The sequence below is a fragment of the Medicago truncatula genome, chromosome 2, assembly GCF_003473485.1.
Source record: "Medicago truncatula cultivar Jemalong A17 chromosome 2, MtrunA17r5.0-ANR, whole genome shotgun sequence".
In the NCBI taxonomy this organism is placed as follows: domain Eukaryota; kingdom Viridiplantae; phylum Streptophyta; class Magnoliopsida; order Fabales; family Fabaceae; genus Medicago; species Medicago truncatula.
The window spans coordinates 2,192,720-2,215,430 of record NC_053043.1 but is presented as its reverse complement, the minus strand read 5'-3'; the positions used below and the strand labels follow the sequence as shown (position 1 = coordinate 2,215,430).

The 22,711-nt window shown below is 33.8% G+C and overlaps 3 protein-coding genes and 1 long non-coding RNA gene across 6 annotated transcripts; 2 read left to right on the top strand and 2 right to left on the bottom strand.

The window, feature by feature from the left end:
• Nucleotides 1–1,730: 1,730 nt before the first annotated feature.
• Nucleotides 1,731–3,968, bottom strand: LOC112419238 (protein FAR1-RELATED SEQUENCE 5-like). Its single transcript, XM_024776416.1, has one exon. The coding sequence runs from the start codon at nt 3,966–3,968 to the stop codon at nt 1,731–1,733; it is 2,238 nt and encodes a 745-aa protein (XP_024632184.1).
• A 2,830-nt stretch (nt 3,969–6,798) lies between these two features.
• On the bottom strand, nt 6,799–10,735 carry LOC11434343 (heat shock 70 kDa protein, mitochondrial). Its single transcript, XM_003593259.4, has 6 exons — nt 10,506–10,735; nt 9,962–10,026; nt 9,802–9,880; nt 9,147–9,710; nt 8,440–9,060; nt 6,799–7,685 (listed from the first exon to the last, which is right to left on the bottom strand). Exons 1-6 carry the CDS (start codon nt 10,581–10,583, stop codon nt 7,062–7,064), a joined length of 2,031 nt encoding a protein of 676 aa, XP_003593307.1. The 5' UTR covers nt 10,584–10,735; the 3' UTR covers nt 6,799–7,061.
• Nucleotides 10,736–12,065: 1,330 nt separating this feature from the next.
• LOC112419083 (uncharacterized) lies at nt 12,066–14,672 on the top strand. Of its 3 annotated transcripts, none has more exons than XR_003009133.2 (3): nt 12,067–12,422; nt 12,738–13,415; nt 13,586–14,672. It is a non-coding gene; the product is annotated as an uncharacterized lncRNA (long non-coding RNA). The 3 variants fall into 3 exon arrangements; XR_005644043.1 differs by having other exon boundaries at nt 12,068–12,422; nt 12,821–13,415; XR_003009131.2 differs by having other exon boundaries at nt 12,066–13,415.
• Nucleotides 14,673–17,472: 2,800 nt separating this feature from the next.
• Nucleotides 17,473–22,036, top strand: LOC11429243 (zinc transport protein ZntB). Its single transcript, XM_003593257.4, has 4 exons — nt 17,473–18,936; nt 20,316–20,395; nt 20,875–21,139; nt 21,230–22,036. The coding sequence occupies exons 1-4, from the start codon at nt 18,150–18,152 to the stop codon at nt 21,496–21,498; spliced, it is 1,401 nt and encodes a 466-aa protein (XP_003593305.2). The 5' UTR covers nt 17,473–18,149; the 3' UTR covers nt 21,499–22,036.
• The last annotated feature ends 675 nt before the right edge of the window (nt 22,037–22,711 follow it).

The window sequence follows — 22,711 nt, the reverse complement described above, 5'->3', positions numbered from 1 at the left end:
ACTCTGTTGTGCGATGGTTTCTCTCCCTCAAGACCACCTCTCTCCGGCGAGCGCTTACCGCCGGCGAGCGCCTACCTCTGGCTACAGCCTACTTCCGACGGTCATCTCTCTCTCTCTCTCTCTCTCTCTCTCTCTCTATATATATATATATATATATATATATATATATATATATCTTTCTCTCTCTGTCTCTCTCTACTCGTTACAGTTAAATTCACTCATTACAGTTAAATTCTTTCCTTAAAATGATTTAACACAATTGAGCAAATTAGCTTCCAAAACCAATTGAAGGGGATTTATTTATATTTACTAATTTTCCAGAATTGAAGTTGTTTTACAATTGGTGATTTCACTTTTTTATGTATGTGTTGCTTGAATTTCTTTGATACTGTGTTTGAGTTGTTACATAATGTATTTTAGAGGTATGCAACTACTATGTAGCCTCCAAAATCATTGGACTCCTAATTAAGAGATTGTATGTTGGCTTGTTAGTTTGATGAAGAAAAAACCCTGACACACTTGACAGCACCTTGCTTTCACGAGCTTGTAAAGGTTGTTTTAGTCTGATCAAATTTTCTTATTAAGACCGATAGAAAAGTTTTGCACCGTAAATTGATAGAAAAGTTGGACACGGTTTCTGAATGTTGCTTGTACTTTTGTTTCTAATTGCAGGGACATGGGAGATATTTGAATTGATCATCAAGTGTGACGAGCACTGTTGGGAGGCTTATTTCTCAAAGTAGGTGTTGGTTTTTAGCTCTGGTGCGCTGCTGCCGGGACTGTCGGAGCTGTTGTTGAGGCAACTGTATGCTCAGCTGGGTTTGGAGGTTACAACATTGTTATTGTTGTTTTGGTTTCAGCTACCTATTTAACCCCTAAGTATAGTTTTGCATCAGGATTAGTTTTGGTTCCGGGTGGTTTTTTCTTTGGAATTATGTTGTTCCGGTTGTTTGTTTGTTGGGATTTTGGTGTTCCGCATATATACGGCACCTGGTGTTATTAGTTCCTTTTCGTTTTTTCCGTGAGGGGTACTGTTTTTAGTACAAACTCGACGAGAATAAATTTTTCCAATTCAAAAAAAAAAAATCAATATTGTGTTTATTTCAAGTAGTTTAATTTCATTTTGGTATATAGTGCATCACTTACTACTGAGTGCAGAAAATTCACAGGTTTTTGGACAATAGTATAGAAAATTATAACCAAAAGCTGAGATGAAAAAATAACAAGTATCAGCCAAAAAAAGTAGCAGAAATTTGAAACAACATATATCATTAAATGCCTTGCACAAGAATTTCAAAAGGCTAAGAACTACAAAGGAGAAGCTGGCTTAGCATAACAACAAGTTACAAAACAGCCATATCATTGTAGCATATAATCATCATCTCTAAAACAGCCAACTCCTAACAAGTTACAAAGAACTTCAGCCAAAACAGAAGCCAAAACAACCATGCCACCAGTCACCAAAAAACTCCTAACAAGTTACAAAGAACTTCAGCATATCATTGTAGCATATAATCATCATCTCTAAAATTAACTGAAATCAACTAATTGAAAATCAACAGCTCCAAGTTGCAGCTTCTTCAACAAAAAGAAAAAAAAAAGATCTCTATCTCCAATACCATGTTCCATTCCCTGCATATAAGAAAAACAATAATAAATATGAATTAACTATATCTTTAGAATAAGTGTGTGACTAAGTGCACAAAGTCTTGTTATCTTACCAAAAGCTATCAAGAGGATTTTGTGGGACAATTGCGACTATCATGGGATGCATATTGCTTGCAAGCTTTACAAAGCCTCGTTCTCTTTTGTTGTTGTTCCATTGCCTTCTCTTTCCCCCCTTTGATGCGTTTTCCACAACCTTTGGTATTTGAAGGTTCAGGTGGAAGAACTTCAATTGTTTTAGCAACATTGGAACCAATAAAAGCCTCCAATTCATCTAAAGGTCTTGATACAACATCAGTCTTCATTTTAGACATTTTTAATTCAATACTACAACCCTCATCGTAAATGAGGAGCAATTTCTCTTTGTTTGTACCAGCCATATGCATGCATTTCAACAATTGTGACCATGTTTTTGAAACTAATGTGCTCTCACTTTCAAATTTAGAACATGCCTCCAAAACATTTCCATCACAATCAAAAATTGGTTTACTTGTTGCCAACTTTGTCCATCTATTCACAATGTAATGACTTGGAATTTCACTAAAACCTTTCCCCTTTAATATAAAAAGAATATGTCGACATGGGATGCCTTCCGACTCAAACATTTTGCATGAACAATGTGCAATGTTATTAGAAAGACAATAAACAACCTCTCTATGTTTTCTCACAGCATTATCAAGTATAGAAAATGATAAATTCTCACCTTCCTCTTTTGTTCCTTCAATTCCACAATCTACACATGCACTCCACAACTCCTTTTGAAATATGTAAAAGTTTTCATGAGTATAAACCTCTCTAGCGTGCTTCTCTAAATTCATGTGCATATTCAATTCTGGATTAGAATGAAGTGTATTATTATCAGCAAAAAGTTCTTTGTGTCTTTGTGCTGCTAAAGCAGAATCAAATCGCACCCAGAATTCTACTAAAGTTAAGTTATGATTCAAGTAGTTGCCAAAGAATGAATTTTCACTCTCTGATCTTGAGGTTGTTCTCAAAATTCCAGCCATAAATGTATCTTTAAAATATGCCGGTATCCACATGCTTCTTAGATCATACATTGTAGAAAGCCATCCATTTCCTTCCAAGCTGTAATCACTAATAATATTATTCCATTCCAAATCAAATTCTTCCGAGGACTCTGAGTTCCAGACACATGACTTGAAACGATCATTAAAACCACTATTCTCATCCATGGAACTACCCACCTTTTCTGAAAGTTTTTTTAGAATATGCCACATGCAAAATCTATGAGACGACCCTTTTAAAACCGCTCCTATTGCATTCTTCATACCCCCATCTTGATCTGTTATTATCATAACAGGTTTATGTCCCCCCATTGCTTTCAAAAATGTCTCGAACAACCAAACAAACGATTCTTCTTTTTCATTTTTCAAAAGAGCAGCCCCAAATGTTATGCTTTGACGATGATGATTTATGCCAGTGAATGGTGCAAAAATCATAAAATACTTGTTTGTGCGGTATGTTGTGTCAAATGAAACCACATCTCCAAACAAAGAGTAATTTTTTCGACAAATTCCATCAGCCCAAAACACATGTTTCAATTTCCCTTCATTGTCAGCTTCATAATCATAGAAGAATGAAGGGTTTATCTCCCGTTTTCTTCTAAAATTATCAATGAACATATCTGCATCAGAGTCTTTGATCAATTCTTTCAAATTTCTTGAATAGTTTTGCAAATCTCTTTGTGTGCATCCTATATTTTCATAACTTCCGACCTGCTCCTTCATTATTTGATAACTTTTTGAAGTCCCCACATTAGCTCTATTGCAGGAAAACAATATATTCTTATGAACACTAGTTACATTTCTTGCTGACCTTAGGAATTGTCTCTTTGAAGGTGAGACTAGCCCATGTGAATGACCTTCATAAAAGTTTGAGACTTCATATTTACCATCAATAGTTCTCTTCAAAACAAGTCTTGCTTTACATCCCTCGCGCGTCAATTTTCTCTTTCTACTTTTAGACAAACTATTTTCAGCAATAAGCAATTGTGGCTTGTCAACCTTTTTTTCCTCTTTAAAACCCTCTTTTGAGCAAAGAAAATATTTCCATTTGACACCATCTTTATCTTTGGTTTTAATCGAATTACGCACACTAAAACCAGCAACATAAGCATAAGCTTTATAAAAATCACCTCCTTCTACTAAAGTATCAAATACCTTGCCAATCACGGGTTTGAGTTCATCCTCACACGCAGGAATCCATTCCACTGACGTATTTTTTGGATCATTACCGTCTTTTGACGGTGAGGAAAAATCGACTTCATTATCATCTAACTCCATAAAATTAATCCTAAAAGAAATAAAAACAACAAATAAATGATTAATAAATTGAACATAGTTAAAAAAGATGTCGAAAACATATGATATAAAAAGATGGTCAAATAAAAGATGAAATATGAACAAACTAGCATGCTAAAATAAATAGTAATAATAAGATGAACAAAGCCATGCTTAATCATAAAAAGAGGATTAAATTGACAAAACACGACACATGAACAAAGCATGCATAGTAATATAACTAGCAACATGCATAATGATAACTAGCAACAACAATTTAGGATATAGAAATAAGGAATGGTTGTTCAAAAGAAATAAAGAATGGCTGAATTAAGCGCACCTGAAATGTGAGATGAGAACAATGGAAGGCAGAGAGACAAGGTAAAAAGATGTAGAATACAAAGAGACACAGTGAGAAGAAGGGGAAGATTTAGGGCGGGAGTTATTTCTGATTGTGGAGGAGAGAGAATTGTTTTGGAATGAGAATTGGCACATGACATTGTCACATGACTCACTTAAGTGATAATTTAATCTCAGCCATTCCTTTTAATCTGAAGGCTCATATTCATTCTCATCATTCTCATATGATACATTCTCTATATATATATATATATATATATATATAGAGAGAGAGAGGATGTATCATATGAGAATGGACTTATTATGTGAGAATGATGAGAATGCTTATTTGCCATTGGATTAAAATTTTATGGCTGAGATTAAATGGTCTAGGTAAGTTGTTCATGCGCTGGATTCTTTTCCCCAACAAAGAAAAAAAAGCTGAACATCCACCATTTTGCTCTTACCGTCATCACCATGGACGATTCAGATCCTATTGCGTTTGTAACTTTGCAGCGCTGGATTCAACTTTTATTGTGTTTGCAATTTTGCAGATCCTATAAAACTGCTCATAACCTAAAATTATTTTTAGATCTCCATATTCAATTCAATTTAATCTCTTATTTTTAAGGTAAAATACAATAGCGGTGGTGGTTGCCTGGTTAGTGGTTTCATTACTGAATGGGGTGGTTCCGACGACCCTCTTTGCAGGAAGAAGAAACGTTGGGGCGACCATGCTTTAAGGCGCACAACAACCGTTGTCTCCGCCTCGCCGGTGTTTCGACTTGCTTCATCTCCGTCGTGGTCGCCGGTGTTTTTGACGTCTGTTGTTCCAAGAAAACAATAAAATCAAATCGAAGAGAGAATCAAATCAAAGAGAGATAATAAATTATTAGGAAACATGAGTTGAATTTGTGTTGAATTTCACTTGAGAAGATGAACTGGGAAGATGAACAGTGAGAGTTGATAGATGATAGAATAAAGAGATATACATATGTTGTTTAAAATGAATCTATTAATCCCATCCATCTATTTTTGATCTAATGGTTGAGATTCATTCTCGTCATTCTCACATAATAAGTCCATTCTCATATGATACATCCTCTATATATATATATATATATATATATATATATATATATATATATATATATATTTTAATTCTTGAGAAGAAAAATGTTTTTTATTTTGAAAAGTAGTTTTCTTCTCCTAGTGTGGCGAATCAACAGCGAAGAAAATGAGAGAAAAATTTCAAAATAATCACTTATAACTTGATATAATTTTTTCATAAGATGTCGCAATGATCATTTACCGTAATTTTTAAGAAGCTCCAAAATACAAAGTGTATGTTTGGTATTATATTAAAGACAATTATTTCAAGGGTCTTTTATCTTAATTTATTTGTAACAGTTAAGTCTTTTATCTTTTCTGTTATCCCGTTCACATCATTTAGACCTTTAAAATTACTCATATCGTAAAATAGACTATCATTGAAGTTGCTCAACTATTAATATAAAGTTGGTCACGTGCTAACTTGCTTGATGCTTTTAATGACGTTGGAAACATGTATTTACTACTACCTCCGTCCCTAATTATAAGACCCTTTTGAAAAAATAACGGGAATTAAGATAGTGGATATTTGTATTAAATATGTTTGTAATTACTATTATTTTTACAATTTTATCATTTAAGAGAGAGTGTTGGTTTCTGTTTTCAACATGTTATTTATTGCTGATTGAAGAAAAAGATGTACAGTAAATAGGGTCATGTATGTAAATAAATAATTAATGTAGTTGGAAATAGCAAAGGGGTCTTATAAAAAGAGACAAAAAAAATTCACAAAAAGGGTCTTATAATTAGGGACGGAGGTAGTATATAGTTTCTATTAAATGGAAGTGTTTCTGATGTAAAAATAATAGTATTCCATTCAGCAAGTTTGAGCTTTCACTAGCATTCTAATTGCCTCAAGAACTATACTAGTGAGCGTGTTTAGGAAGCTGCCTAGGAATAATCTGATCATCAAGATCAAGCCTACAGCAACCTAGTAAGTTGTTAACATGGAGTGGACTGGAGTCAAAATGTTATGCTATTTAATACTGTGGTAGTTTATCATCTTCTCTTGATTTCTCTTCGTTCAATTTCTGAACTTCGATATTTTGTATCTATTTCCTCTTTTATTCTACTGTAGCTTTTCTTTTACAATTTCCTCTCCACAGGACTTATCCAAGTGACTTTAGCATAAGTGCCTAGTTTTGCCTGTTAACAAGTAGTTCGCGCTTTGAAAATGCTCATACAAATAGCACAGACCTGCTCAACCAGGACCAGAATGCTTACAAAGAGCACAAACTTGCTCAACCAGGACCAGATTTTTCAAAGATTATAAACTCTTCCCAACACAACATTAGATACAGTCAAAGAGAACTACAATATGTAGGCTGCAATATTTTAAACTTTTCCCTTTCTTCATTAGTCCTACCATACCCTCTAGTAGAAATTTCAAAACAGCAACTCTCCATTCATTTCTGTGCAAAATAAATAAATGTAACCAAACATCACAGGTAGTGAATAAACCACTAGGCACAGATTTCAATATAGATTTCAACTCAGTTCTCCGAAAACACTAATAAAATCCCCAGCATTAGATACAAAAATAAGCAACCTTATATTTCTACTAAACTAAAAAAAAAACTCATCTCAAGCCTGTTATTTAAAGAACTCTAAATCAAAAAAGCGTCCAGCTAGAAACCACTAGGAGTCTTACTTCTTCACCTCTTCATATTCTGCCTCTGGAGCCTGGTCCCCACCTTGAGAACCATCAGATGAGGGACCACTACTAGAGCCACCTGACATGTGCTCTCCAATCTTGGAGACGGCCTTGTTTGCAGCATCAAGTTTCGACTTGATTTCATCTGCACTGTCCCCAGCCATCGCACTTCTCAAATCAGAAACAGCATCCTCAATTTCCTTTGCCACTTCGGCAGGTATCTTCTCCCTATATTCACTTAGGCTTTTCTCAATGCTGTAAATTGATGTGTCTGCAGAGTTTCTAATATCGATCAAACTCTTTCTTTCTTGGTCTTTCTGAGCATGCAACTCGGCTTCTTTGACCATATTTTGGATCTCATCATCAGAAAGCCCACCAGACGACTTAATAGTAATTTGCTGCTCTTTACCAGTGGACTTGTCCTTGGCAGACACGGTAACAATACCGTTGGCATCAATGTCAAAGGTGACCTCAATCTGAGGCATACCTCTGGGAGCAGGAGGAAGGCCAACTAGCTCAAATTCTCCAAGCATTTTGTTGTCGGAAGCCATTTCCCGCTCACCTTGTAACACTTTGATACCTACTTGTGTTTGATTGTCAGCTGCCGTTGAAAAGACCTGGAACAATGATATTACAAGTCAGAAAAAAAGTCAACCATAACATACATACGCAAAGCTCACTCAACATGCTGTATTTATAAACCTCAAATGTATGTGTAATGTAGGTAACAAGACACCTCAAGCAAAAATGGCTTGAATGTCCAATTACTTTGTACAGACTGAATACACCTCCAAAAACGGGAAACTCGGAAACAATTATTATTAGACAATCATCGGTGGATTTAAGTTAAACCTTAAATGTGTACGTGTAACCAAGTCAACAAAATACTCAAATTACTATGGAAAGACTGATTACACTTCCAAAGATTGGCAGCTTGGAAACAATTGCTATTTAACAATCATCAGTGAATTCAAGTTAAACCTTGAATGTGTGTAATGTAATCAACAAGATACATCAACAGTAATTTCTAATAAACATAAATGTATGGTTTGGATATCCAATTACTTTGTAAAGACTGAATACACCTGCCAAGAATGGCAACTTAAAAATAATTGTCATTTAACAATCATCAGTGAATTAACTTAAACCTTAAATGTGAGTGTAGAGGTGTCAATATCCTGAGGCCTTGAAATAATTGTTATTTAACAGTGTGTGTGTGTGTGTGTGTGTGTGTGTTGTAGTCAAGAAGAAACCTCAACAGCAGTTTTTGATAAACAAAAATGTGTGGTTTGAATGTCCAGTTACTTTGTAAAGACAGAATACACTTTCGAAGATTAGTAACTTAGAGACAGTTGTTATTTGATGGATTACCTGACTCTTTTTAGTAGGAATAGTAGTGTTGCGGTTGATTAACCTTGTAAAGATACCACCCAAAGTCTCAATACCCAGAGAGAGTGGTGTAACATCCAATAGTAGGAGCTCTTTGACATCTCCACGTAGGATACCACCCTGGAGTGCTGCTCCCATTGCAACTGCCTCATCAGGATTAACCCCTTTACAAGGAGACTTGCCAAAAATTGTCGAAACCACCTCTTGGACTTTTGGCACACGAGTCATCCCTCCAACAAGAAGAACTTCGTCAATGTCCTTGGTAGATATGTTTGCATCCTTCAAACAGCTCTGACATGGAGCCTTAGTTCTTTCGATCAAGTTATTTACTAAAGCCTCAAATTTGGATCTAGTTAATGTGATGTTGAGATGCTTTGCACCAGATGCATCAGCAGTGATGAAAGGCAGGTTAATTTCTGTCTGAGATGTTGAAGACAGTTCTATCTTAGCTTTCTCAGCAGCTTCACGGAGCCTTTGCAAGGCAAGCTTATCCTTTGAAAGGTCTATACTCTCAGACCTCTTAAACTCATTCACCAGAAAATCCAACAAGGCATTGTCAAAGTCCTCTCCTCCCAAGAAAGTGTCACCGTTGGTCGCTTTCACCTTGAAATGAAAATTGTTATCAGTACTCTCATACTATTCCTTTAGACAGGTTAAAAAAGGCTGACAGAATAAATAAATTAGCATACCTCAAAAACACCATTAGAAATTTCTAAAATGGAAACATCAAATGTTCCACCACCAAGGTCAAAAACAGCAATGAGGCCTTCCTTGTTCATCCCATATGAAAGTGCAGCAGCAGTGGGCTCATTGATGATTCTAAGCACCTCGAGACCTGCAATTCTACCGGCATCTTTTGTTGCCTGCCTTTGAGCATCATTGAAATAAGCTGGAACAGTAATAACAGCCTTAGGAACTGTCTTTCCAAGATAAGCTTCTGCAGTTTCCTTCATTTTGGTGAGAACGAAGGCACCAATCTGGCTAGGTGAATACTGCTGCCCTTTAGCTTCAACCCATGCATCTCCATTTGGAGCCTTAACAATCTTGTATGGAACCATTTTCATCTCTTTTTGAGTTTGAGGATCATCAAATCGCCTACCAATCAAACGCTTGGCACCAGAGATAGTGTTTTCTGGGTTAGTTACAGCCTGACGCTTGGCTGGTGTGCCTACAAGCAGCTCCCCTTTCTGAGTGAAGGCAACCACGGATGGTGTGGTTCGTGCACCTTCAGAATTCTCAACGACTTTTGGATTCTGAAATGACATAAATCAAGTCAGCACAAATCCAATCAATGGAGATATTGGAACACATAGAAGATAATTTTTCTAAGCAATAAAGGTTTACCTTTCCTTCCATAACAGAAACACATGAATTAGTTGTACCCAAATCAATACCAATAACATCATTTCCAGCAGCCCTTGAACTGCAAAACAAAAGAGATCATGAGTAATTTTTATACAAGATTGAAAACACATCTACTCTTAAGAATTATTACAAACGCTACCTGAATGGTCGAGACAAACTTGACCAATTGTGACCTACATATGCAGGTTTAGTGTTGCCTGTCAACTGCAATACAACATCAGAGTAAGTTTGTGAGACTATTAAAATTGAACAACAGGCCTGTGTTGGATTGGCTTATTTGAGCTTATCTACTGCATAAGTTTGTGAGACAATTTGGGAGATTTACAGCTTATTTTCGTAAGCTATCCGAAATAGCTTGTAAAAACACCTTATAGCATGCTAAAGAATAATTTAACTTCATTTTATCTTTTTCTATAAAAATAGCTTATCTAAACGTATGCATAACTTGTGTTATGAGCTGCAAATAAGCTGTTTATCCAAACAGGCTCAAAATTCTATTACAAAACGAGCTTCCGAAAGATCAAAATTCGAAGATCTACACCATAACAACAAAAACCCTAGAAAATCATAAGCGAATCAAAATTCTTAGAGAAGAGTAAAACCAAAGCTATAACGAAACGAACGAAAGCAGAAGATCAATGTAAAGGAAGCAACCACGACAGAGAAGAGCAAAGAGAAGCTACCGAACGAAAGGCAGTGACGGTGGAAGAAGCAGCATCACGGCGGCGGAGAGAGCGGAGCAAAGCGGTTGCAGCGGCCATAGCGAGAAAAAGAGGATTGTGATGATCGGAGATTGAAAAGAAAATGGAGTGTGAGAGAGAGGGGGTTTTCTATATATATATGAGGGGTTTAATTAGGGTTTTTGGTTATACACGCCAGATTATTCTAGTGCTTCTTACCCAAGAAAAAGAAGGTTCTAGACGGTCACAAAACGGTGTCGCTGATATATGCATCTTTCATCAATATTTTGAATTTTGCTCTCCCTATCACAAAACACTCACGCCCCGTATGTTTTCCAAATATAACTCTGCGTGAGTTAACACACGCAACGTGACTTAACTCACGTACCTCACAAGCTCTGCACGATTTAAGTCTCGCACCACTGATCATCTACCCGAGTTAACTCGCGCAAGTTAGCCGATGGTAAAAACTAAAGAACAAACGTTTTTGGACGGTGGTCAATGCTTTTTATTGATTTTTACACGTTTTTTTTTAAGTTTTTCTCATGTTTTTGGACCTCATTAAGTGTTATGCTACTTTAAACCACCTATAAATACTCTCACATACTTTCTCTTTTCCGCACATTATCTCCTCCCACTCTCTCCCTCTCTTTCTCTTCTTCTTTTTTGCTTCTATAGTCTCTAGGCTCTTTATACCCCTTTAGGTAAATACAGGTGGCATTTGGGGGAAGTAGTGGTTCGTTGGGTTGGGAAAAAAGACATTATCTCTTGAGGTAAAATTAGGTTTGTTTCCTTTTACTCCCAAAATCTTTTTATCGTGGGTAAAAAGAATCACCATGAGGTATAAAATGAACCAAATTTAAATTTAACTCAAGGGATCTTGATGTCGTTTTTCCAAACAGGACGGATCATTATTTTCCTCAAAAGATATTGGTATACACCCTCTTACCAAAGAGGGTAAAATATATGTATTTATTATTGTAATTTTTGAATCATATTAATAAAATGAGAGTTATATTTATTAATTTTATTTTTTATTTGTATTTATTTTTGCATTTATTTTATGTTTATGATTATGTATTGAATAAATAAATATTGAATAAATAAAATCGAATTTATTTTCTAATTTTGTATTAAATGAATAAATAAATTAGAATAAAAATTGAATTAGAATAAAATCGAATTTATTTTTAAGTGCATAAAAAAATTAGAATATAGCAAATAAATAATTTAGAATAAAGTGAACAAATAATTTAGAATAAACTAACCAAATAATTTAGAATAAAATAAATAAAATATTTTATAATAATAAAAAAAAAAGACATTTTGCGCCACTTAACGTGCGCAACGTTACTCAACTTGTTGATGAGTCAATAATCTCTTCTCTTTATTCATTACAGTTAACCCGAACGCTAATTGTTGCCCTAGATTTACCATAACCACGATGCTTAATTTTACTATATTACCCCTATATTTAATAATCATATTTAATTTAATCAAAATAAAAGCAAACAGATCACTCATATGGCTCCTATTCTTTTGAACAAAACAAATCCTCCTATTTTTTTTTTTATCAAAACAATTGCTTTCAGATAATCTTTATTTCAACATTTTATTTATTTCGTGGTTCACTACATACCGAAAGAAGATTGAAAACATCATCTGAGAACATCTGTGGTGCCGGCTATTCGAAGAGATGGAAATAAAAGACGGTTTACTGTGTGGAATCTGTTAACACGACTTTGAGAAGCCATCTGTGATTGAACAACGTGTGTATACCTCCAAGTTGTTTCATCTTTTTTCCAGTTTGACGATGATGATTGTGTGGTTCTCGATGGTGATCAATAAAATCAAGTTAAATGTGTGAATAATTTTCCATCTAAGTCTGATGAGTTGTGTGTAGATGGTGATAAAGGAAAGGTATTTTCTATAATTTCATTCTCTTGCTATTTAAGAAAAAATGTTTATAATTTTTTTAGTTGATCGGATAAACAATTGGATGATAATAAGTTGATGTTGAATTTCTGGATTATGATAAGAGTTTTTTCATGGTAAAATCGATTTTTATAACTCTATGCAGAAAAACATTTTGAATTCTACTTCTCTTCATTCAAATATGAATCCTTTAGGCATTTTATTTTGTTGTTAGGTAAGTTGTAACGAGCCTTTTAGCTATCTGGCATGAGTAATTGATATTTTTATACTTAAGATTGTTATACTGCTTTCGATTTCCAGCATGGCCAAGGAAAGGTAACAAGGTTCTGCCTCATTTTTTATGTTATGAATTCTGATGCTTTTATCCATGGCCTTCAATCTAGATGTAGCACAACCAAAAGCTGGATATTTAATATGAAAATAATGTGCAGTCTTGGCTAAAAAAAAAAGGTATATTCTAGATTTGATTTCTGATTAGGGATTGAATATGCAGTCATGGTTTCAAGACAACATTGATATTATTATTATTGTAGATGAAGTATTTTGGTATGATTGAGGTTATTATTTTGCAGAAACCCGTTGACAGTTATGACATAGGCTTTGAGGTGCTTAGATTTGATTGAAGTTATTATTTTTCAGTTGTAAAAGTCATGAACAAAAATCAATACCTTAATCTATTTTTATGGAGGATGTTTTCTCGCTGATTCCGATGGCTGTGCTCTGTAACCTCGCTGCAATTGAAACAAGAAGCGCACAAATTCTGCTCACAAGGTTTTGTTCTTGGGTTTTCCAATTTGAGGTTTCCCCTTTTCTGCAGAAACCATATATAAGGAAACAATCCTCTCAATTTATTCTTCAATTTCGACCTCTAATCCTTCCCGATAAGGAAACAATAATACACCCGCAATTGGAATCGTTTCTGCACAACATGCCATAGATAATTTCCTCATCTACCAGCACGACATCAGCATATTTAAGGTTCATCTGCTATTCTTTTTGTGAATCCCTTCCGATCTATCTTAATTTTCTTTTTTGTGACTTCTTTTTTAGACATAGTTTAGCTACATCGGATTTACTTGAATCAATTCATGTTTATGAAATTACTAATTAGGTTTGTTTTTATTATTGTACTGTGTGCATGTTCGAAGTTGAACTAAAAGGATGTGTATTGGCAGTCAAGTGCTTCACCTCAAGGTATATGTTCTTAACAAAACTTCTAGGACTTTTCTTTTAGTTTTTTTTTTTTTAATTTGGATTAACAAATTTGGATGTTTATGTGCAGAAGCTTTTTCAACATATTTACTTAGATTTCAATGTTGAATTTTATATTAAGAGAAAATCTTACTTTCTTTGGTTGTATTTTAACTAAATATTGAGCTCCCTATAATTTTTCTATCTTATTGTGTGGATTTTCAAATGTTTGTGTGATTGATACTGATGGTAGAAGTTTTCCATATTTGTGTGCTTGAGACTCATTGTTAAATTACTCTGAAAAATTTAAACGAAAAATATGTTTTTATCTAAATGTGAAATAAAATTTACAATGTAAAGTTGTTGGAAAAAGCAATGAATCAAATAGAGCAAAGTTAGTATCCAAAAACGATTTGAAACTCTTCTTTTGTATTATTTATTTTAAGCAACTTTTAGAGCTTATATTTGATTAGTTATGTGCTCTCAATACTGTTATCATTTGGTTATCGATGATGATTGTCTTCTGCATTTGTGTATCTTTCTCAAGAGATCATTTAAATTTTAAGTTTGAATTGCTAATTTGTTTCTGTGTGTGTAATTTAAAGTACAATGTTTGTGAGTTGGATTGCTAACTATAATTTTATTCATCTTAGTAAATGTAACTTGAGAAAGGTATGATGCTCCTTAAGACTCACACTGCTTGGTGTTTTAAGAGCTTATATAGAAAAAAGGTGTCGTTGAAGAGCTTAGAAATGAATGCAACTGATATAAGTTTCAAACACATATACATGTATTCTGATACTAACCTTTTGTAATTGATTTTTCCCTTTTTAAATTTGATTGAGATTTTATTTTTGAGTAGGAAGAGCTGAATAATGTCTGCACATTTCATGATTCCTAGCTAAAAGGTTCATTTGATGATCTCTTCACTAATCCTTTATTGTTTACTCAGTTTATTATGTTTTACTATGTCTTTGTTCTACTATCCTTTATTATGTTGTAAAACATATCAAATTGATGATGGTGTTGAGTTCGACCAATATACATCATTTTGCGTGACTTTAAAAACATTTATTAAAATGTAAGGATTATTCTTCAAAGTCAAGCAAAATGTAAGGACCAAAAACATATTTAATTCTAAAATAATTGAGACCCACTAACTGCCACATCAGTAGTTCGTTAAAGAATTAACAACATGGACTAATTTTGATAACGGAGATAAAATGTGAGGATTTTAAAAACATTTAATGAAATGTAAGGACTATTCTTCAAAGGGGCGCAAAATGTAAGGACTAAAAACATATTTAACCAGTTTTTTTAATTTAGAAAGTCAACCAACTTTTTTGGTCACCCTCCATTTTAGATTATGTGACATGTTCATTCATGACATGGATCATACATGACGTTATCCACATGGTTCATCATTTGATACCTCATTTCCGCGTTAAATAGTTAAAATATTGTTCAAGAACCCTAACATCGAAAATTTTCAAATTGATTTTCAATAAAAGATAACGTGTTATAATCATCTCTCTTAATCTGTATTATATATATATATATAAGAGATACTTTGTTTTAAGATGACTTTTTCACTTTTAATTATACCTATAAACATATTTTAATCAAAATTTCATAAAAGTTATTGTTCGTAATTTAGATGCATTAACGCGATACATGCATGGTATAAAATAGGCTTAAGTGCATTTTTTATACCTTAACTTTTAAAAAGTTGCGATATTGGCCCCTAACAAAAAAAATGCAATTTTGACCCCTAAAAATTAAGAGTTGCTGAGAAGCCGCAACATGTCCCAAAATATGGGTCATAACCGCAACTTTTTGTAAAGATAAGGGGCCAAACGAGCATATTTTCCTTAAGTTAGAGGGTCAAAAGAGCATATTTCCCTAAACATGGGTCACTTTTGGTCATCGCATTTTGACCAGCTCACGAAATTGGTCCTGCCTTTTTCAAATCGAACAAAATCGTCCCTAAATTATCACGCTTTTTTGCAGTTTTAGTCCTACCCCCGAATTTCATCTCCAAAAACGCTGATGTGTCAAAATTTTAACTGATGTGGCCAAAAGAACACCTATGTGACAATGCTTATTTGGAAAATGTCATTTATAAATTCATCAAATTAATTTTATCAATATGGAAAAACATTTTAACATTTTCAGAAATTACAATGAATTAAAAATTGAAAATTTATAAGTGGGAAACAAAGATAGAAACTCTAGTTTCCCAAAATTCCCAAATCGATTTTGCTCTCCTTCCCAAATACGAACGCAAAAACAAAAAATCTTCTTCCTTGCTTTCATCTAACAAGTTCACTTGAAAATAACAACAAACAACTCAAGATTTTACTTGAATAAGACCACATAAACAAGAACATAGAACACATAAACAAGAACACCTAAACATTTTCAACACTTATAATTCCTGGAAGCCTTCATATGTAGCATTACTAGTTCCTACTTTTCTTCCTCTTCAAGCCTTCAAGATAATAACAATACAGAGCAATCCGATAATGACCACAACAGTTAGAACAAGCAATCATTTGCAAAACTTTAGCTTCTTTTTCAAATCTTCATCTTGTTTCAACTTCATATTATCCTTCTTCTTAAGTTCATTACTGACAAAATCACCTCCTTTGCACGCCTAGAAATTTCTTCATCGTACAAATTGAAGAAATTACATCAATTTCGTCGCAGCAATTGCATTCAAAAATAAATAACAAATTGTTAATTATGGGTTTCAACTTATGCTGATACCTTTATTTGACAAAATCTAAGATTTACCTTATATAACCCACATCCATTAAACCTACGGCCATGATTCTCAGTTGTCCATGCAGTAGTAAGAGGTGAATCAAGATCATAGAAACAACGAACATCTCTTCTTCGTGATGCACAACTGTTACTGGACATAGTATATTGTGACATTTTCGATTTCGATAGAAGAAGAAAAATTGGAATAAATTGAAGAAGAAAACGAGGAGGAAGAAGACAGAATTTAGCGAAAATGAGGAGGAAGACAGAATTGAGGAAGAAGATAATTTTTGAATGGATTGAAAACCAAATTGGGAATTAGGGTTTATGACTTTATTTTAAATTAAATTTCATATTTCTTTTATTTTTTTTGTTTTAATATTTAAAATGTTTAAATTGTATTTTGAAATTCAAAATTACCGTTTTAATAACATGTAAATGATATTTTTCTTATTGGCAATGCCGCATAGGCGTTCATTTGCCATCCGTGCATTCAAACTTAGGGGGTGGATAATGTGTTTAAGCCTATAAAATAATATGTGGTTTTGGACTAACTTTTCACTTACAATTTTACCCTTAAACTAATTTACCTATAAAAATGATATATTGTTGGTGTCATTAAAAAAAAAAAAGACAATAATCTATATTATATTTATATATTGTTGGTGTCATCGAAAAATATAAGTATAGTTTGTTACGATATGAAAATGCAAAATATCTATATCTATAATTTCAAACAAAATATATATTTTTTAATTAAAATCAAAATTTCATAAATATTACTCTTTGTAATTTATATGTATTGGTCCGTCTCAATGTTAGTGATTCCTTAAAATTGACATAGTCATATGAAATCTTAAAAATTCATGGTCATTTCAAATCTTTTAAAATTATTATAATCTTTTTTAAAGTTTTTTATCCTCGTAAGGTTAGCTTCAAAAACCTTTTCTCTTGCTATCTTTCCTTTCACTTTCTTTGATCATCCAAAAAGATTTATCTTTTTAAAATCTTAATAAAAAATACTAAACTTTAAATTTGAATGAAATACTAAATTTCCGGCAAATAATGTTACAAAATTTAAAAATGGGTGTTACCGGATGACTGGATCTTAGCATAGAGATAAGAATCCCAAATTAAAATCATAGGTTGGATTTGGAAATCCGAAAAGGAAGTTTCCCAGAACCTCAACTACCTGATTTTGAATTTTGTCACATTCTTCTGTTACTTTATTATTTATTTATTATTAATCACTTTCTCTCACTATCATTCATATATCTCTCTCTCTTCTCTTTGATTTTTTCCTTATTTGTGACGTTTTTGCTCTATCCAGATTCAACCTCTCACTTTTCTATTCATTTTCTTCTTTTTTTTTTTCTTTCTCCATTTGGGTATTCAATTCATCAAGGTAATGTATTTCTAATTCCTTTTTTTTTTTTTTTTTGAAAATTCAATTCAGGGTTTGATTCAAATTGCATAAAGTTTGGTTTTTTGTGAATAATTCTATTGGGTGGTTTGAATATTTTTCTGGGTTTTTCTTATTTTTAGTTATTTTGGATCAATTTGATATTGGGTCATCTTTTATTTGTGGAATTTGGATTTGAGATTACAATTGGGTTAGTATAGTTATAGTATGGTAATGCATGTAAGATAGGAAATTTGAATATTAAAGTTGGAATTTTCTGGAACAAGTTGTTTGTTTAATAACATATTGTGCATTAGTGTTAGGAGAGTGTTTTTGGGTAATTTGTGAAATTTATGGAACTAGCTAGTAGGCATAGAGTAATGGAGAATGGGGGAGCTGAGGAGATGGATGTTGAAAATCCTGTGGATGAGCATAGATTCTACCCTTCTCATCCTGTAGGTTTGGTGAAGAAGAGGGCTTATATATTTGATGGTTCGGGGAATTTTTATAATAAGGAGTGGGATCTGGCTGATCTTTATCAAAAAGAAGAAAAGGAATCGGATGCGGTGGAAGGTCGAGGGAATGAGTTTTCTTGGTACCATGTGGAACTTCCGAAAGGGAATCAGAAATTGTCTCAATCTGCGCAGGACTTGATTGGTGTTCTATGTCCGCCGTTGAAATTGCAGGATATTCTTTCACTTGTTAGTAATGGGCCCTTTTGTGCACATGTAGACGGTGCACTTGTTTTTCGGGTTAATTCACCTGGGCCTCCTTCTAGTGATTTTACATTTAGACTTGCTGCTAGAGTTACTGAAAATTCGGTGATTACAGTGTCCTTAGGGCGTGTTCCTCGGTTAGGTTTCTCACGTATGGGTGAATCTTTACTTTCGGAAATTCCTAGAGTTGAAAGCTCCTCTCGTTTTAGTGGTCAGCAGAGGGAAGGAAGTGGGACTGTGATTAAGGAGCATGTTCTTGAATTTTTATTGACGATGAATCATTCCGAGGAAGCTGACAATCCTGTTCCTAGATCTGTCTCGAATCTTGTGGTTCACATAATTGACACGCATGTAGACCAGCTTCAGGATCTTGTGACAAAGCTTGAGATGGAGTTGGACTCTGTCGAGCTTGATCTGGATAAAGGTAATTCCACTGTACACTCTTTCAACCCTCCCCAGCACTCTTATATCTAACAATGACATCAATAATCACAATTTATATGCTTGCACCGTTCCTAGTTAAATGGCTTATAGGACATAGTCATTGTCAACTATTAGTTTTCTTTATGCTTCAAATCTTACAAACTAAAGCCGCTCTTGATTGCTTGAAGCCTTAGTTTCTGTTAAACTGACTTAAAGGAGTTGTGATGTAAATTTAGACCTACTTTGTTGTCTTTTTTTGGTAGGAATATTGAAGTTGTCATAGGGATGACCTTTGAAGTTTGTGATAATTACTTTGATTGATTGAATGTAATGCCAAGGCCCTGTTTAGATTAGCTTCTAACTTTTGTGAACTTCTCAAAGAAAATAAGTTTGTGGCTATTTTCGTACACGGAAGTCCTTGTATGCTTACATAAAAGTTAAGATACGAAATCTAATTTCAACTTAGACGAAAAGCTATTATTTATTATTTGAAAAAAAATAATGTTATTGCAAGTTCTTTTTCTATTTAAAAAATTGACATGAGAGAAGATTTATGTTATGTTGAAATGTAAAATAAGGGCAGGTTAGTGAAATTTAAGGGATGGATGGGGGAATGAAAGCAATTATATCATATGAAAAAAATATTTTATTGAATGAAAAAAGAAATTCCTCCAGTTTCATCAAATTTCAAGTCAAACATGTAGGATTTATTTCCATTTTCATATCTTAATATTTAGACATGATAGATAATGTCTATATGATAATGGATTTCATGAAAACCTGTACTTATTATCCATGCATCTCATAGTCCATATAATGTATTTTGATTTGACTCTTGCTGAAAATTTTGATAGAACCTTTTGTCCAAAACATAGCCTTGATCTTGCATCCTTGTATCTCCTTTTTTCTCCTGTAGTTTTTGGGGTCCTCTGATGCATACTGGGTAGCGGTAAAACATCTGTGCCTTCAAATGTTTTGACCATTAATATGCAGCGAGGAAGGCCTTGTAGACCATAGTATTTTACAGAAGATACTGTTTGGGTGGATATTCAATTGTTAATTGTATTTACATCACCTTCCCTTGACTAAAAGCCAAAATTACAGGAAGAACTCTTGGTACGGCTGGTTTATAAAAGAATTATAATGTCCACATGGCATCACAAGCCAAAACTATGGGAAGAATTCTTGGTATAGCTAGTGTGTTAAATAATTAGAATGTTCAAATGGCATTTGATACAGTAGTGTAGCCTAAGACTTCAAAGTTTTCTGGCAAGTTTTTTTGTTCATATGGGTGGCTTTTTATGTAACTGTCATATTTGCTCCTTGATGTACAATGTTTGAAGAATTGAATTAAGTAGTTTTTTTTTGGCTTAATTGTAGGTGGTTATGCTCTGAAGAAACAAATGCTAGATGATAGAAGATTCCCCAAGATACATATTAATTTGCAGCGGCTCCTGCAGGTGATACTGTACTTTATTTTATACATTCATTTTGGTTTAGTTTTATAGTCCCTTGAGAGGAGAAACAGAAGTTTTCTACCTCGATTTTAATTAACTTTCACTAAAGCTCAGAGTCATAAATATTAGTGAATAATGAAAATGGATGTTATAGTTTTGCAATCAAGCATAAGGATTGAGTTCTTGGGGGTTCCATCATCATAGTGTAATCAATAGCATCAGTACTCAATAAAGATTTCTTTGGTATTCATTATAAGACAGATTAATCCGGGAGAGACGGTATAAAAGGAAATTAATGTGTTTTATTATGATAGGTTGATGAGCTTACACAAAATTGCCACTGGAAAATGATTCTTTATCTTGTTAGATGGAAAAATGAACATTGATGGTGTTGCTGTTTCCATTATATTTGTTCTCGTATTTATCGAATTGTATGGACTGAACTTCCTTTTTGTGTTGCATTACCTTAAATTCTAATTCAGGTGATTGCCCATGGAGAACAAGTGTATCTTCGTGTAAAAGAAAAATCCTCTTCGAAAAGATGGTTATCAATTGAAGACATTAACTCCCTTGAAGAACTAATTGGAAGGTTGAGGAGGCTAAAAGAGAATGTAGGGTTTATAGTTAATCGTGTCACGGCAATACAGGCTAGTCTTGACAGTTGGCAATCGGAGCAAATAAACCGCAAACTGTACTATCTCTCATTTCTTTCAATAGTATTCCTCCCCTTATCCATCATAACAGGAGGTTAGAAATCTGCTTATACATCATCTTTTATAGTTCACTTCTACATGCATTGCAATACTGTATGGTTTTGATTTTGGACTCTGATTGCAGTATTTGGCATGAATGTTGGAGGAGTTCCATGGACAGGTCAAAATTCCCCAGAGCTAAAGGATGGTTTTCGGAATGTCATGTTAGTATGTGTCATTATGCTTGTTCTTGTACTACTCTGCTTCCTTTTCCCAGCTCTTTATACGCGGATAGTTACTGCTTGGCGAGAAAAGAAAACTCTTGGAAGAAACTGGTCACTGAACAAGAAGTCGTTGCTCAGGAGACCGTTAAGAATAGATGATACGGCGAGAGGGGGTTACCTTCGGATTTAATGGTGATGTAGTGCCTGCTTCATTTCGTTAATCCTACTAGTGAACATTCAAGTTACACTATACCCACTTCTTTATGTTTTGAAGAATGTCCCGCGCACAAGCAAAAGCAACCTTATCAGCTGGTTTTCTTCAATGGCTCATACAGAATACTAATAAAATTGACATTTAGTTGTCAATAAAAGAATCACCAGAAGCACAAATCGAATCCTCATGAAGCACAGATTCTCTGGCTGATGAAATGAGAGATTGTAATCAAGCCAAGTTTTTGCTTATTCTTTCATTTTTTTCCCTTCTTCGGGGAGGGGTATGTGGGCCCATCAGTATACATTTCTTTAACAAAACTTGTACAGTGTTTTTTTTCTTTTTTTCTTCCTTCTGGTTAATGGCAGAGATTTTGATTTAGTATCATAATTATGAAATGTCATTGTACCAAAAAAAAAAATGTCACTTGGAGCCTTGTTTGGCCCTTAATTATTTTGGGACTGAATAATAATGCTTGTGGTTAGAAATGAATACAATGATTACAGTTTTCCTGCTCCTTTCAAAAGCTTAATCCTTAAACTTTAGTGATAACAAAATTCTTGTTTACATCCTAATCATAATCACATTGCAAATTAGTGTTTTAAGGACACTTTTAAATATGTCTAACGGGGTATATGCTAACATGTGTCACAAGTTAAGGATTTCAAAAACTGAAATTTTGTGCTGAAAAAAATAATTTTTGAACTTATAATGAATTTTGTGTTAAAAAATTTCTATGTCTAATAAGAAGTTTTTTTGTGCAAAATATTGTGTATTGATTGCATTGAAGATTTTTTTTTACAGAATATATAACTTTCTAAAGAAAAAGTATTTTATTTCTAATGCTGCTTAAACAATGCAACTATTTTTGCGAGATATAGTTGTAGGCAAAATAACATTGAAGCCAATAGTTTGGCCCGTCGTCTAGCTAGAATTTTACATAATCGATTAGGCAGATGAATGCCCCTTTTATTGTACCTATGATAAACTGCATGCACAATCCAAACAGTTGAGTTATTTGTTATCACGTAAGGCGAGTTCTTCTATCATAACTGAATTTTCTCTTTGCACAAGAGTCCGAGATCGAACCTCCAACCATTTGCTTAAGAGTCTAAGCCCCTTACCATCTCAAAAGCTACCAAAACCACCACCATTATTATCATTGTCAAAAGCACCACCATCACCCCGAGTT

Coding starts and splice junctions, on each gene's coding strand:
- LOC112419238 (XM_024776416.1), bottom strand. CDS start 3,968: ATGGAGTTAGATGATAATGAAGTCGATTTTTCCTCACCGTCAAAAGAC.
- LOC11434343 (XM_003593259.4), bottom strand. CDS start 10,583: ATGGCCGCTGCAACCGCTTTGCTCCGCTCTCTCCGCCGCCGTGATGCT. Junction 10,027..10,505: donor CCGTCACTGCCTTTCGTTCG/GTAGCTTCTCTT, acceptor GTTGTATTGCAG/TTGACAGGCAACACTAAACC. Junction 7,686..8,439: donor TTCCTACTAAAAAGAGTCAG/GTAATCCATCAA, acceptor TCATTGTTCCAG/GTCTTTTCAACGGCAGCTGA.
- LOC11429243 (XM_003593257.4), top strand. CDS start 18,150: ATGGAACTAGCTAGTAGGCATAGAGTAATGGAGAATGGGGGAGCTGAG. Junction 20,396..20,874: donor ATTTGCAGCGGCTCCTGCAG/GTGATACTGTAC, acceptor ATTCTAATTCAG/GTGATTGCCCATGGAGAACA. Junction 21,140..21,229: donor CTTATCCATCATAACAGGAG/GTTAGAAATCTG, acceptor CTCTGATTGCAG/TATTTGGCATGAATGTTGGA.